Here is a 15416-nt window from a genome sequence, read left to right as displayed (position 1 = left end):
CAAAGGGATCAGCCCAGCTTATAAACACAGAGGATCCTTTCCATCCCAGCCCCCAGCCCCTATGGTTAGGTGGAAAGACACCACCCCCCCACCCCCCCGACAGGAGAATGGAAGGGACCAGACCTTCTGCTAACCAAGTGCCGAGGATATTCTTGCGTCTTTCCAGAGAATGTGGGACAGCCCATTTGGGTACCAGCCAGAAACATCAAGCCTGCAACTGACAGTCAACCAGAACCAGCTGAACAAGACTGAGAGTCTGCCTTGTTAGCAGACGCACCTGCCCTATCATCCTACCCTATCATCCTACCCTGAGAAACTGCCCATAGCCACATCTGTTACTGTTTTATACCCCACTAGCTCTGGTCAGCCACTCGAATGGCCCACAGCCTGTGTGTGGTCATGCCATTCCTGATTACCATTGTTCCTCATTCCTATCCCTATCTGAGCAAGCACTCCTGTGGTCTCCCGTTTTGAGGGCTGGTTAGTCAACGACGGGTAAGATCCCCTGGGGGACAACCTAAGACAGGCACAGCCATGTTCGGAGACCACATGGAAACGGGGTCAACAATGGTATGGCCAAGAATCATGCCTCCCGTTGGTCAAAAATAAATGAAAAAGGGGAAATATGGTGGGATGAAAAGGCCATGCCAAGATGGCCACTGGAAGCCAGCATCAGTTACTCGGGAATGGGTTCGGAAACTCCCTGGGAAACCACCTGGCAGCAGAGCCTGCCTGGCAACAGGCTGATTGGATGGCTTTGGAAACTGCCTGGCAATAGGCTGTGATTGGTTAGGGCATAGACCACCTCTTGACCAGATTGGCTGCCTTGGCTATTTAAGCTGCTGTACCAACTGAAATAAACGAGTCTGCTGGCTGCTCACCTCTGGACCGCTTTCACCTGACTCCTGGGGTCTGTGTGCTGACTCCGTGCCTCTTGCCCCCACCATGCTCCTCCTCTCAGAACAAATCCACAGCAACATAGGCCCACTTTTCATGGAAAAGCGTAACACTCCTAGTTTAGGGAAACATGAACATGTACAGAAATAACTGATGCAAGGTATAATGGAGAATTTGAAATAAAATATCATAGACATCCAGAAGAAGGTGAAAACTTTTCATATTTCTGTTGGAGTTATCAGACAAGTAGAAGTTAACATTTTAATAGAACTAAATGGGATAAGGACGAGAACTTTTTGAGGAAAGTGCAGGTTGTATTTGAAACAGGGAGGTAGGGCATTTTTTAAAAAAATATTTATTTCTTTGAAAGGCAGAGTTGCCCACAGGCAGAGATAGAGAAAAGTCTGCCACCTGCTGGTTCACTTCCCAACTGGCCACAATGCTGGAGCTGCGTCAATCCGAAACCAGGAGCTTCTTCCCAGTCTCCCACACGGGTGCAGGGGCCCAAGGACTTGGGCCATCTTCTACTGCTTTCCCATTTCACAGCAGAGAGCTGGATCGCAAGTGGAGCAGCCAGGACTTGAACCAGTGCCCATATGGGATACCGATATTGCAGGTGGCAGCTTTACCTACTACACCACAGTGCTGGCCCCGTAAATGAACATTTGTTCATTGGTATACATAGGTTTTTGTCTTAAGAGTTGGCAGTCACCTAAATAGTAGACCAGGGAAAAGCTGCCATTAATAGAGGAGACACTAAGTGGAATCCAGGGTACAGTGAACTTGGGAAGATGCATAATCCTAAAACAGAAAGGAATAATGTGCTGAGAAAGGAGCGAGGCATTTTGAAGTATAAGATTTAAATTGAGAAAACTCAAGATTTTTTCCTTTTAAAGATTTATTTATTTGAGAGGAAGAGTTAGAGAGGGAGAGACACAGAAGTCTTTGATCTGCTGGTTCATTCCCCAAATGGCTGCAACAGCTGGAGCTGGGCTGATCCGAAGCCAGGAACCAGAACCTTCTTAAGGGTCTCCCACATGGGTGCAGGGGCCCAAGCAGTTGCGCCATCTTCCACTGCTTTTCCAGGCCATCAACAGAGAGCTGGATTGGAAGAGGAGCAGCTGGGATGCAAACTGGTGTCCATATGGATGCCAGCACTGCAGAAGCCTACTATGCCACAGTGCTGACAGAGAGGTTAGAGAAAGGATTTGAATCAACTAATTTAAGAAAGATGAAAGGGATTATGAAAAAAATTACTGTGTGCAATTGTCAGAATTTAGATGAGGTCAAGTATGATTAATGTAGAGTGAATCCAACCAAAAAAGCTTATAGATTTTTTTTTTAAATCTGTTTATTATTTATTTGAAAAGCAGAGTGACAGAAAAAGAGGGAGAGACAGAATCTTGCCTCTGCTGGCTCACTCCACAAATGGCTGCAACTGGTGGGGTTGGGATTGGCCAAAACCGGGAGCCAGGAATTCCATTCAGATCTCCCACATGAGTGGTGTGTCCTAGTAACTGGACTGTTAGTTCCTGCCTCCCAGGTGCATCAACAGGTAGCTGAATTGGAAGCAGAGTAGCCAGGACCCAAACCAGTCCTCCATTATGGGATCCTGGTGTCTCAAGCAGCAGCTTAACCTGCTGTACCACCATGCTGGCCCTTAGTATTTCTTTGTAATTTTTTTTGTGAGTTTTTGGGTTTGGCTCTTTAATCTTTTGAATTATTTACTTATGGATTGTATGAGGTAAAGATCTACCTTTTTACTGTGTTTTGAAGAATTTTCTTTATGTCCTAATACTAGTCACTTCTCCACAGATATGAAATACCTCATTTATCAAAAAACAAATTTTCCTGTAATTACGAGTCATTTTTCCAGCTCTTGATTCCATTGATATTTGAGTTGTTAAGCCAAAACTACATTTTGATTTTGTTGTCATATATTTCCTGATACTGTATTTTTTTCAAATTATTATAGTCCTTTCTATATTATCTGTTTCAACTGAACTTTTTTCATGGCTTTATAAGTTCCAGTGTTCAGAAATATGTGAGGATTTGGATTCAGGTTAAATTTGTAGATTATTTTGAAGAAATTATCTTTACAACATTCTTTCCATCTATATATTGTTTGGAATGTGCTTTAGTAAAAATGAGTGTTTATCATGTATATCATATAAAGAATATCATGTATTCATATAAAGAATACTTAATCTGCTGTAGCTAATAAAACTAACTTTCCCTTCTGCAGGAGACTAGAAATAAACTTCAAAAGAACTAATTGCCCTAAGTATATTCTTGCTCACTCTCTGTCTTTCCCAAGGGCTAGTGTGGTCATTTTAAACTAAGTCAGGTGATGTTTCTTTTTTGCTTAAAATCATTTGTTGGTTGGATTCCCCATGTACTTAAAATAAAATTCAAACTCCTTATCTAGGCTCTCAAATTCTTTTATGGTCTATCCCCTGTTGACCTGCCATCTGTCTTCATTTTATACCTCTACAAGTATTCTGAATGGAAGTTTTCTTTGATTTTATTTTTCTGTGGATCAACTTTTCTATGGTCATTTTTCTATCTTAAAGGAATTTCTCAGGATTTTTATATTCATTATTTTTGTATGTAAAGTATATTATTTTGTATATTTAATCTTTAATATTTTCTTCATTTCTTGGGATTAGAATAGAGATGTGAACTCTTCAGAAACATAGATTAATTTTTTAAAAAAATTGAAATCAATATTGCAGACCAACAGTTGTAATTAATTCATAGTTGATGAACTCATGATACACAGGGAAAAAGAAGAATCTGATAAAGCAGAAGAGAAAGAATCCATGTCTGATTAATATCACTTTGTAAGTCATGTCAGTTGCCTCTGTCTCCTTTGGTGTACATTCCAGAGGAATCAGCTATTTCCTAAATGCAAGTTTTTTAGTAGCTGTAGAAATGATTTAAGAAAATCCCATCTCTTTCCACGTTTCAAGTGTAAATGAGTTTTGTTAAGAGGTGAAATCATTTGCTGGTTGCTTATTTTTTGGATGCAGCCAGAAAATAGTGGGATATTGATTATGGGAGGCTTTGTCAGCTTAGCATTCCATAGCTGGGGGAAGGGGCAGTTGTTATAACCTGTGATGCAAAGTATATTAAAAGGCAGTTTGGAGTCCCAGTTGTGCAATTGATCTGTCTTGAACATTTTCAGTTACTTCTGTGTTGTTGTTTAGTAGAATTGTTTCCTAAAGAAAGTTACTCTTTGATTGTTGCCCTGTCGGAATTGTGTACACTCTGTGACATCTTTGGTTGTGGTACTCAAGCTTTCCTAACGATTTTGCTAATGTGCTGTGAAAGACTGAAAATTTGTGTAGGTAGTGTACCTGATATTAAATCGTGGGTTAGTGGGACTTACGTTGCATTTTATCAACATTTAAAGATATCAGTACTTTATGCTCTCAAGGGATTCTTTCCTCCAAATTTGAAGCTGGAAAGTAACTGGAATAAGTTGAAAAAAGAATCACAATATATGGCTTTTTAGATTTTCAGTACAGTAGAATTATATACACATTGAAATGTCTTTGTAGGGATTCTTAGTCCCAATAAAACCTCAATTATGAGAGAAGAAAGAGAATCTAAACTCTTTTTTAAGGTTAAGATTTTTTTTGAAACCTTAATGTTTAAATAATGAAAATGTTGCAATTAATTGGCTGTTATGTGTATTTGAAAAATACAGTATTTAATCAAAGTCAATATGAGAAAGTATTAAATGCTATTTTTCCTGAATGTTATTACTTAAAAAGATACATTCAATTAGCTGTTACCAGATTGCCTGGTAAAGTACAGGTGTACCTGTTAAATTTGAATTTCAGATAAAACAATCATTTTTTAGTATAAGTATATCCTGTATGAAATTTGGAATATATGATAACTTATACTAGAGAAAAAAAAGTTTTTCTGAAACTTAAATTTAACTGAGCACCCTGTTTGTTTTTTAGTTTGTTAAATGTGACAACCCTAGCTGGATGCCACTCTAGCAAGTTGACTTCTTAGGAATAAAAGAGACCACCAGTAAGTAGGTTTACAAAGCTTCTCACTATCAGAAGTAGATTTCATGGCTCGAATTGTAGGTTCCTTTATCTATAAGAGAGATACCCAAGCTCCTCTCAGTATTTTATGGCTTTTAATCTAGTCTAACATTCTTGCAAAAAAAAAAAAAAAACCTTTTTTTTTTTTATTAAACTTTTATTTAATGAATATAAATTTCCAAAGTACAGCTTATGGGTTACAATGGCTTCCCCCTCCCAAAACTTTCCTCCCACCCACAACCCTCCCCCCTCCCACTCCCTCTCCCCTTCCTATCACATCATGATTCATTTTCAATTCTCTTTATATACAAAAGATCAGTTTTGTATATATTAGGTAACGATTTCAACAGTTTTCCCCCATATAGCAACACAAAGTGAAAAAAAAATACTGTTGGAGTACTAGTTATAGCTTTAAATAAAAGTGTACAGCACATTAAAGACAGAGATCCTACATAATTTTTTTTTAATTAATTTTCTATGCCATTTCCAATTTAACACCAGGTTTTTTTTTTTTCATTTCCAATTATCTTTATATACAGAAGATCGATTCAGTATGTAATTAGTAAAGATCTCATCAGTTTGTACCCACGCAGAAACACAAAGTGTAAAAATACTGTTTCAGTACTAGTTATAGCATCACTTCACATTAGACAACACATTAAGGACAGATCCCACATGGGATGTAAGTACACAGTGACTTCTGTTGCTGACTTAACAATTTGACACTCCTGTTCATGGCGTCAGTAATCTCCCTAGACTCTAGTCATGAGTTGCCAGGGCTATGGAAGCCTTTAGAGTTCGCTGACTTTGATCTTGTTCCGGTAGGGTCACAGTCAAAGTGGAAGTTCTCTCCTCCCTTCAGAGAAAGGTACCTCCTTCTTTGATGGCCCTGTTCTTTCCATTGGGATCTCACTCACAGAGATCTTTCATTTAGGTCTTCTTCTTTTTTTCTTTTCCATGGTATCTTGGCTTTCCATGCCTACAATACTCTCATGGGCTCTTCATCCGGATCCGAATGCCTTAAGGGCTGATTCTGAGGCCAGAGTGTTGTTTAGGACATCTGCCATTCTATGAGTCTGCTGTGTATCCCACTTCCCATGCTGGATCTTTCTCTCCCTTTTTGATTCTATCAGTTAGTATTAGCAGACACTTGTCTTGTTTGTGTGATCCCTTTGATTTTTAGACCTATCTAAGCCATCGAATGTGAACTGAAATTGATCACTTGGACTAGTGAGATGGCATTGGTACATGCCACCTTGATGGGATTGTATTGGAATCCCCTGGCACATTTCTAACTCCATCATTTGGGGCAAGACTGATTGTGCATGTCCCAAATTGTGCATCTCCTCCCTCTCTTTTTCCACTCTGAAATTTAACAGGGATCACATTTCAGTTAAAATTTAAACACCTAAGAATAATTGTGTGTTATTTACAGAGTTCAACCACTAGTACTAGAACAACAATAACAACAACAAATACTAAAAAGGATAAAGTATTACATTGTACATCTAGAGTCAGGACAAGAGCTAATCAGGTCATTGTTTCTTATAGTGTCCATTTCACTTCCACAGGTTTCCCCTTTGGTGCTCAGTTGTCGCCGATCAGGGAAAACAAATGATATTTGTCTCTTTGGGACTGGCTTAATTCACTCAGCATGATGTTTTCCAGATAAAACCTTTCATTTTTAACTGCAGATTTTTTTACTTTATTTACTCAGATCCTGTATACTGTCAACCTAGTTTCCTTTTTCAACCATGATGAATTCATTTTACTTGAACAAAATTAAGCTACTTTTTTTTTTCATATGTTTGTGCTAGTTCCATGCCTGAAGATCCATATTGAATCTCCTCTGTTATGTCTTCCCAGTCCTTCAGTACCCACTTCAGATGCTGTGTCTTCCAAGAGAACTTGTGATTCTCACAGTTAAAGTGATCTATCCTACCTCTGAGCAGTTGACTTTCATGATACGTCCTACCTTGTCCCCTTACAGTTCACTGTTAATCTACCTTTGAGAGGATCTAGTCATCTGTGTTTTTATCTTGGTCTTTTCTGTGGTAGCTTTGTTTTCCTGCATTATACTTAATATTGTTCTTTTTAATACTTGGCACTCAGGATGTATTTGTTAAATAAATGTAGTACAGTTACTTTGTTTCCATGTCATCATCAAATTTGAAAGGTCAGGAGAAACTTCTGTAGTCAATGGTGAGAGGAGGAAACTATAAAACAGCCATATATATATATATATATATATATATACACACACATATATAAATATACACACATACACATTATATATGTATATGTACACAGTTGATACCATTGAATTAAGCAGATGCTGGTGGATGGGGACTAATGATTGATCTTAAATGAAAGGTCAAGAAAACAAAGTAAATTATAAAATATAAGATAATCTAAAAATGGCAAATTCATAGAAGCAGAGAGAGTGGTGGTTATGGGAGGTAGGGAAGGGGAGAATTGAGATGTTGGTCAAAGGGTACAAAATTTCTGTTAGAAGGATTAAATTCAAGATCTATTGTAAATATGGTAAATATACTTAATGACAAAGTACTGTATACTTGAAAATCACTTAGAAAGTAGATTTTGTGGGACCGGTGCTGTGGCACAGTGGGTTAAAGCCCTGGCCTGAAGCGCCAGCATCCCATATGGGCGCCAATTCTAGTCCCAACTGCTTCTCTTCCGACCTAGCTCTCTGCTATGGCCTGGGAAAGCAGTGGAAGATGCACCCACGTGGGAGACCCGGAAGAAGCTCCTGGCTTCCGATTGGCTTAGCTCTGGCTGTTGGGGCCATCTGGGGAGTGAACCAGTGGATGGAAGACCTCTATCTCTGTCTCTACCTCTTTCTGTAACTCTGTCTTTCAAATAAATTTAAAAAAAAAAGATTTTGTGTACCCACCACAAGCAATAAGTGTGTGAAGTAATACACGTTAATTAGCATATAGTTAGCCATTGTACAAAGTATATAGATTTCAGATATCATGTTCTGCACTATAAAAATGTATAGCTTTCATTTGTGGATTGGAAAGATGAAAACAGGTATTATATATAGGCCAAAGAATATAATATCGTTTCTTTGGTGCTATCTGGTTATACATTAGTGTGTCACATTTGGAAACTTAGTCAAGAATTGGATGAGTCTTCATGGTTTGTTTCACTCTTCTGTAAGTTAAAAAGCAAATATTGAGAAATTAAATTAAGATGATCATAAAATTATCATTATTTCCTGAAAATGTAAATAGACTGACACTTACTGAAAAAGGCTCATACAAATTCTGTAAATTATAATGTGAGAATATTGTATCCTCAATGCATTATAACTCGCTGTAAAAATATTCTTGATGCCATTTACCTTTCAAAAGAGAATAAAAATGTTAAGCCTATATTCTTTTTCTGGAAATGGATATAATACATTCTTAAAATGTTACTGTCCAAACTAGATGCCTAAGCATATAATTACTGTCCTATGTTTAGTTAAATGAGATAAATAGTCTGTTCTAGGCATTTGTTTAAAATGCCAAGGTAATAGATAATGTAGTATTTAATTGTAACACTAGGTGGTGGTAATTCATTTTAGAAATTAAATTGTGAAAATATTTCCCAACATTGTATTCTTAGAACATAAAAATGTTTAGTGCTTCTTACATTTCAGAAAGGAAGAAAAAGGTTTACAAAGCTAATCCATTTCTATTTTATTTTCTTTGAATGCTCTTACCCAAAGTTCTCAAATTTTTTGGTGTCTTGCCCTAATTTATACTCTGAAAAGTTACTGAGGTTCCCAAAGAGATTTACCTACATGCACTATAAGCAAACCATGACTAATAAGTTTCATGTTATAAATTCAGACTGAGAAATTTTTTAAATATGCAATAATTTTTTAAAGATATGCAGTAATTTTAATGTGACAATAATGTTACTTGTAAAAATGCAAATACTTTAAAAAGTTAATGGAAAATAGAATTAGAGAAGTTTATTTTGGTGCAGAACAGTTTTGAAATCCATACATACAAGTAGTCTTCAAACAGCTCATGAAAAAAATGCATGTTATAAAAAATTATGCAGAGATTTCAACATTTTTTATACCAGAATTTAACTTTTAATTCCATTTTGCCATGAGCTTTTTGAAGTACCCTTGCATGAACAATGTTGAATTTAAATAAAACTATTTTCCAAAACAAAAAATAGTAGAATGGCATTATAAAAGATTTGTGCAAATCTCCTTAATGTCTGGCTTACCAGTAGTACAAGTGTACAACTGAGTCTTCATATCTGCTTATGAATTCAGTCTGTTGCTCTGTAACACATGTAGCCTCTGTAAAACCCCACTGTACACTAGTGAGAATTAAGGCTAAACAGAACAATTATGAGTGATTAGAAAAATCATTTTGATCTCATGTATTGTGAAAGAGGGTCTTGTAAACCCAAGAGTGCTAAACCAGAACCCTTTTGTGTCTGTAAGAAGCTGGCGATAAAATACAAATTGTGATTTGAATACCTTTTATTAATTTTGAACTTAAAAAAACCCAAAAAGGTTAATCTAGATGTTGTTATAGTAAAATATTTACAACAAATAGGGGTTAATATCCCTACTATCTTATTTGATAAGAAAACATAATATCCTCATAGTAGAAACATGACTAGATTGTAAAAAGGAAGCAAAACTATGTATACATTGTGTTCACAGTGGAGATAATTTTTAACCAGAAAAAAATGTTTTTTAGAGATATGCATGGACCCAAATATATTGTTATAGTTCTACTCATCATAAGTTAGCTGAAAGCTGTAGTCCATAAATGACATCATTATCATAGTTCTCTCTCTGTTTACAGTAATCTTTAAATCCTTTCATTCCCTATCCTTGGTTCTTTCTTATTCACATACATGATTTTGCTATACTGATGATTCCCAGATCTCCATATCTAGTCCTGACTTTGCTGTCCTGTGTTCCTGAGCCTTACTTCCAGTTTATACCCTTCTAGATAGAAGTGCTAAAGGTGCCTCCAGCCCAGCTTGTCTAACTAAAACCAAACTCATGTTCTCTCTTCACTTGACTCCAGAACCTACCTCTTCCAGATTTTCTTTTACTTAATCACTATTTATCCGGTTTCCCAGGCCAGAAATGTTTAAATCAGCTTTGACAAATCTTCATTCCTTCATTATGTGACTTTTCTCATTCTTTGCTATTTCCTCTGTTTTAATTCTGGCCTCATCCTCTTTTTGGCCTGGAAAATTCCTACATGTGCTTCAGGATTCCACTCAAATATTACCACTTCTGTAGACCTTCCCTAACACTGTAAGCAGGTGCTCTTATGCCACTGTGTGTGTGTGTGTGTGTGTGTGTTTATTTGGAAGAGTACATGTTTTTTCATGTTTCCCTTTGAGACTTTATAAGACAGAGACCATTTTCTTTCCATCTTTGTTTCCCTAGTATTCATTTCCCTGTATTAATTTACAGGGAAGAAGGATAGCATCAAATTTTCATGTTTTAAGTATTGTATTTGTTCCCAGTTACAAATTTTTCTACTTATTAGCATGTTCATTATGTTTTTCAAAATCATAGTTAATTCAAATTAACCATTTTGCAAGGATATTAAATATCATTTTCTTCTTTATTTTGTTATCAGTTCTCTAGATTTCAGGGATGGTATTGTTCTATTTTAAAAGTAATCTTAAATATTAATTTTTCTAAATTTAATATACATCTGAACTATCAGATTTATCCACCTTATCTAAAAGCATTTTAGACTAAGTAGTACTACATGAAGAATTGATGCGGCTTCTTAATGAATGTGTGGGAAATTTCAAAGTATGGTTTTGAGTTAAAGTTGTGGTATAGTAAGCGTCAAGCATTTGGTCTAGTAGTCGAGATGCCACATCCCATGTAAGTGCCTAGGTTTTTTGCCCATCTCCGGCTCCTAATTGTGGCTTCCTGCTAATGCAGATCCTGCAGGCAACAGGGACGGCTCAAGTAATTGAGTCCTGCCACCTACAGGGGAAATCTGGATTGAGTTAACAGCTCACTGGCCATAGTGAGCATTCGGGGAGTGAACTGGCTGATGGGAGCACATTCTAGTACTCTTTCTCTGAACCTGTCAAATAAATAAATTTTTGAAGGGTCATTGAAAAATGGAACTCAAAGATGAGTATATTTTGATGCAAAAATTCTGGAATCTGTGCTTATGAGGGGTGTTCAAAAAGCTGGTGGAAGATACATATTATGAGTAAACAGTGTGTATAGTTGAACATTTTTTTTGCACCAAAGTAAGCTTATATTTTAATCTGATCTTTTTTCACAAGCTTTTGAAGTAGCCTCATGAATATGCATGAAAGTACTTTTCATATTTATATACATATACTAATACAATGCTATATTTTAATTTTTTACAGAACTTCTTGGTATACATGAACAAGCAGCTGTGGGATTCTTAACATTAATGGAAGCTTTAAGATACTGTAAGGTAAAAGTAATTTTTTAAAGATTTATTTATTTGAAAGGCAGAGAGAGGGAGAGGTCTTCCATCCACTGGTCCAATCCCCAAATGGCTGCAACGGCCAGAGTTGGGCCAATGCAAAGCCAAGAGCCTGGAGCTTCTTCCGGGTCTCCCACACAGGTGCAGGGGCCTAAGCATTTGGGCCATCTTCTACCACTTTCCCAGGCCATAGCAGAGAGTTGGATCAGAAGTGGAGCAGCTGGGACTTGAACTGGTGTCCATATGGGATGCCAACACTGCAGACCAGGGCTTTAACCCATTGAGCCACAGCCCTCACCCCAAGGTAAAATGATTTTTAAGGTACTTTGGATATTTTTTATTTAACATGTCCACTGTTCTGGATTTTTTTTTTCTCCTTTTTTAGCTTACCACCATTACTACATACCACTCTATTCACTTCCTTCCAGATTACTACCCTGAACAAATTTCTTAAGGATAGTTAGCTGGTTCATTGTACTGTTGCCTATGCCAAGTGTGTTGCTTTTTTGGGGGGTGGTGTTGGTTGGGTGAACCCAGTACAACAAATAGAGACCTTGATTACTGAATATAAATATATTTTTTGGTATACTAAGGAAAAAGAATGTAATGTTTTTTTTATGAATAAAGTATGCTTCACTAAAACAACTGGTAATACTTTTATTAAGGCAACAAAAGAGAATTGACTAAAATACCTGAAATTTTATCTTTTAACTTCCATCTGAAAAATGATTTCACACTAAAACTTTCCAAACATTTCACAACATTAACTTCTTTAGCACATGTGCTAGGGTTTGGAACTGCAATAAAACTCTTTTATTACCTCCCTGTACAATCTGAAATGACTACTGGGTAATACTAAAACATTAATGATTTGTACTTAACAAGATCTCATAATTTTGAATAAAGAAAGAAATTAGTCTAATTTTATTTTTCCGTTACAATTCAGTTTACAATTCTCCCGTGGCAGTGGTTCTGGTGGTGGTGATTGTTTTTAGCAATAATAACAATTTTTTTTTCTTATTTTTAGTCACAATAATAATGTCCTGTTCTTTCCTCCCCTCTACCTTTTTTTCTGCCTGCCTTCCTTTCCTTTCTCTTTTTCTTCTTATTCTTTTCCTTCCTTTGTTTCCTTTTTTTTCTGGTCAATAGCATTTCTCTTTCACAGCAATACTTGGACAAGAATGATATGAGTATGATAAACAAATAGGATTCATCCTGATCTTACTTATTAATAGTGATGATATTGTTAAACTCTAGCAGCCCTTTTGTTTTCATTGACTTTAATAATACAAGCTAAAGCTGTCTGAGAGCCTGGCAACCAGAGCATCAAACTGTGTCCCTTCACCTCAACACACACACATACAAAGTCCTAAAAGTAAATGTTTATGTATGTATGTGTACCTGAGCCTGTGGTCAAGGGTTTTGAAGAAGGGTATGGTGTGCAAATTTTATGATTCAAAACATTTGCCACGTCGCTAGTAAGAACCTAATGAACTGGATCCTGTCAGTTTCATTACTCCATTGCTGTGTCCCAGCCTTGCTGGTGTTCTTTCATTTTACCAAACATGCCCAGCGCTTTCCTGCCCAATAGGCTTTCAATTTGCTGTACCCCTACTCTTTGCATAGATACCTTTCTCTTCCCTTCACGTCGTACTTCAGATTGTGCCGCAAAGAGTCTTCCTTGACCATTGCCTCAGTTACCCATTTTTATATTATTTCATATGAATAGTTATTCTGTAATAATCCTTTTTGTTTACTTTTTTTTATTTTTAGTCTTTCAAATTTGTTTTTCTTTTGTCTTCCCTAATGGGAAATAGAATCTTGGAAGACAGGAATATTGTCTTGCTGGGTACATATTAAATACACAGTAAATAGTTGTTAAATGAATGAACAGATAATTGTACCACAACTATAATAAAGTTTTCCAAATATGTGCATTTTTAGAACAGGAAAATGTTTTCTTCCCTCAAGATCATGGTGGAAAATCAATAGCTGTTGTACATTATTCTATTTATCTATTGAATGTTCTAGCATTTTACTATAAGATTTAAAGATTCTTTTAATGATGAAATTCAACACCCTGATACTGGGATAAATGAAAGACAGAATTCATTCCTTACAGCTTCAAATGAGAGGGGGCTGCCAGGTAGGGCCACACAGTTGAGTAACAACAAGCTATAGGCTTAACTAGTTTTCCTGGGTTCCCTATGGATTGGCTAATTTGAATAATTTTTCATGGGCTTTGGCCATAGGGGCTGTCTAGACTATAGAGTGATTAGGATGATAGTCTGTGAAAAAACTATCAGGAAAGTGGATGGGGCATGAACTTATTTAATCAGCTATATATTTTTTTTTAAGATTTATTTATTTATTTAAAAGGCAGAGTTAGAGAGGGTGAGACAGAGAGAGGTCTTCCATCCTCTTGTTCACTCCCAAATAGGCTGAAATGGCCCAGGCTAGGCCAGCTCAAAGCCAGGAGCCAGAAGCTCCTTCTGTGTCTCCCATGTTGGGTTCAGGACCCAAAGACTTTGGCCATCTTCCCCTACTTTCCCAGACACATTAACAGGGAGCTGGATTAGAAGTGGAGCAGCCATGACATGAACTGGTGCTCATTAAGGGATGCTGGCATCTCAGGCAGTGACTTAACCTGCTATGCCACAATGCTGGCCCCTCAGCTACCTATTTTTAAGGAGATTGGACTCTAGCCAAGGCCTCCAAAATGAGTTAAGACAGCATTTTTAAAGAAATATTACTCTCTGGGTTTCATCTGTACATAATTTTTTTTTTAAATCTGGATATTTCCTTTTTTACTGTATTCTAAAGAGAAATAGCATTAAGGAAGTAATTGTGGTTGTGTGAATTGTATAAATCTGAATATATCCCTACTCTTTAGTAGTGTAGCAAATGTCTTTGAGATGGGTGGTTGGATTAGCAGTTAAGACACTCATGTGTCATATCTACCTGCAATACCTGGCTCACACTATTGACTTTAGCTTTCTGGTAATGTGGATCCTGGGAGGAAGTCAAGGCTCAATTAATTAGGTTCCTGCCCACATAGGAGACCTGCATTGCATTCCTGGCTTTGGCCCAGACCAGCCTCAGCTGTTATGGGCATTGAAGGAACAAAGCAGAAGATTGGAGTTTACTCTTTTTCTGTCTTTGTCTCTGTGCCTTTCAAATAAAAATACTTTAAAAAATTTTTACTGACTTAAAATTTTGACCATATGTTTATTAATACAAATGAAGTGATCTCTACATGCACGCGCACACACACACACACACACTGTGTGTGCCCACCCAGAGATAAAAGAACATGGCCTTGAGTCACATTCTATAAAATCCACCATTTTTTTTTTAACTTTTATTTAATGAATGTAAATTTCCAAAGTACAGCTTATGGATTACAATGGCTTCCCCACCAACAACTTCCCTCCCACCCGCAACCCTCCCTTTCCCGCTCTCTTTCCCCTTCCATTCACATCAAGATTCATTTTCAATTCTTTTTATATACAGAGATCAGTTTAGCACATATCAAGCAAAGATTTCAACAGTTTGCCCCCACATAGCAACACAAAGTGAAAAAACACTGTTGGAGTACTAGTTATAGCATTAAATAACAGTGTACAGCACATTAAAGACAGAGATCCTACATGATATATTTTTAAAAAGTTAATTTTCTATGCAATTTCCAATTTAACACCAGTTTTTTTTTCCTTTTCAATTATCTTTATATACAGAAAATCGATTCAGTATATACTAAGTAAAGATTTCATCAGTTTGCACCCACACAGAAACACAAAGTGTAAAAATACTGTGTTAGTACTAGTTACAGCATCACTTCACATTGGACAACACATTAAGGACAGATCCCACATGGGATGTAAGTACACAGTGACTCCTGTTGCTGACTTAACAATTTGACACTCTTGTTTATGGCGTCAGTAATCTCCCTAGGCTCCAGTCATGAGTT

The 15416-nt window shown here is 36.8% G+C and overlaps 1 protein-coding gene across 5 annotated transcripts in view; it reads left to right on the top strand.

The window, feature by feature from the left end:
- The window catches only part of MINDY3 (MINDY lysine 48 deubiquitinase 3), a 94191-nt gene that overhangs the window by 31797 nt on the left and 46978 nt on the right, over window positions 1–15416 (top strand). For all 5 annotated transcript variants that reach the window (XR_009867927.1, XM_062210505.1, XM_062210504.1 and 2 more), the window contains exon 9: window positions 11364–11434. Coding sequence is in view for 4 of the 5 variants with exons in the window: in XM_062210505.1 (XP_062066489.1) it covers window positions 11364–11434 (71 nt within the window). In the remaining variant the exon portion in view is untranslated. The remainder of the gene's footprint in view (window positions 1–11363; window positions 11435–15416) is intronic.

This window comes from Lepus europaeus, chromosome 14, assembly GCF_033115175.1.
Source record: "Lepus europaeus isolate LE1 chromosome 14, mLepTim1.pri, whole genome shotgun sequence".
In the NCBI taxonomy this organism is placed as follows: domain Eukaryota; kingdom Metazoa; phylum Chordata; class Mammalia; order Lagomorpha; family Leporidae; genus Lepus; species Lepus europaeus.
Note: the sequence above shows the minus strand (reverse complement) of the source record. Positions and strands in the feature narration are given on the sequence as shown.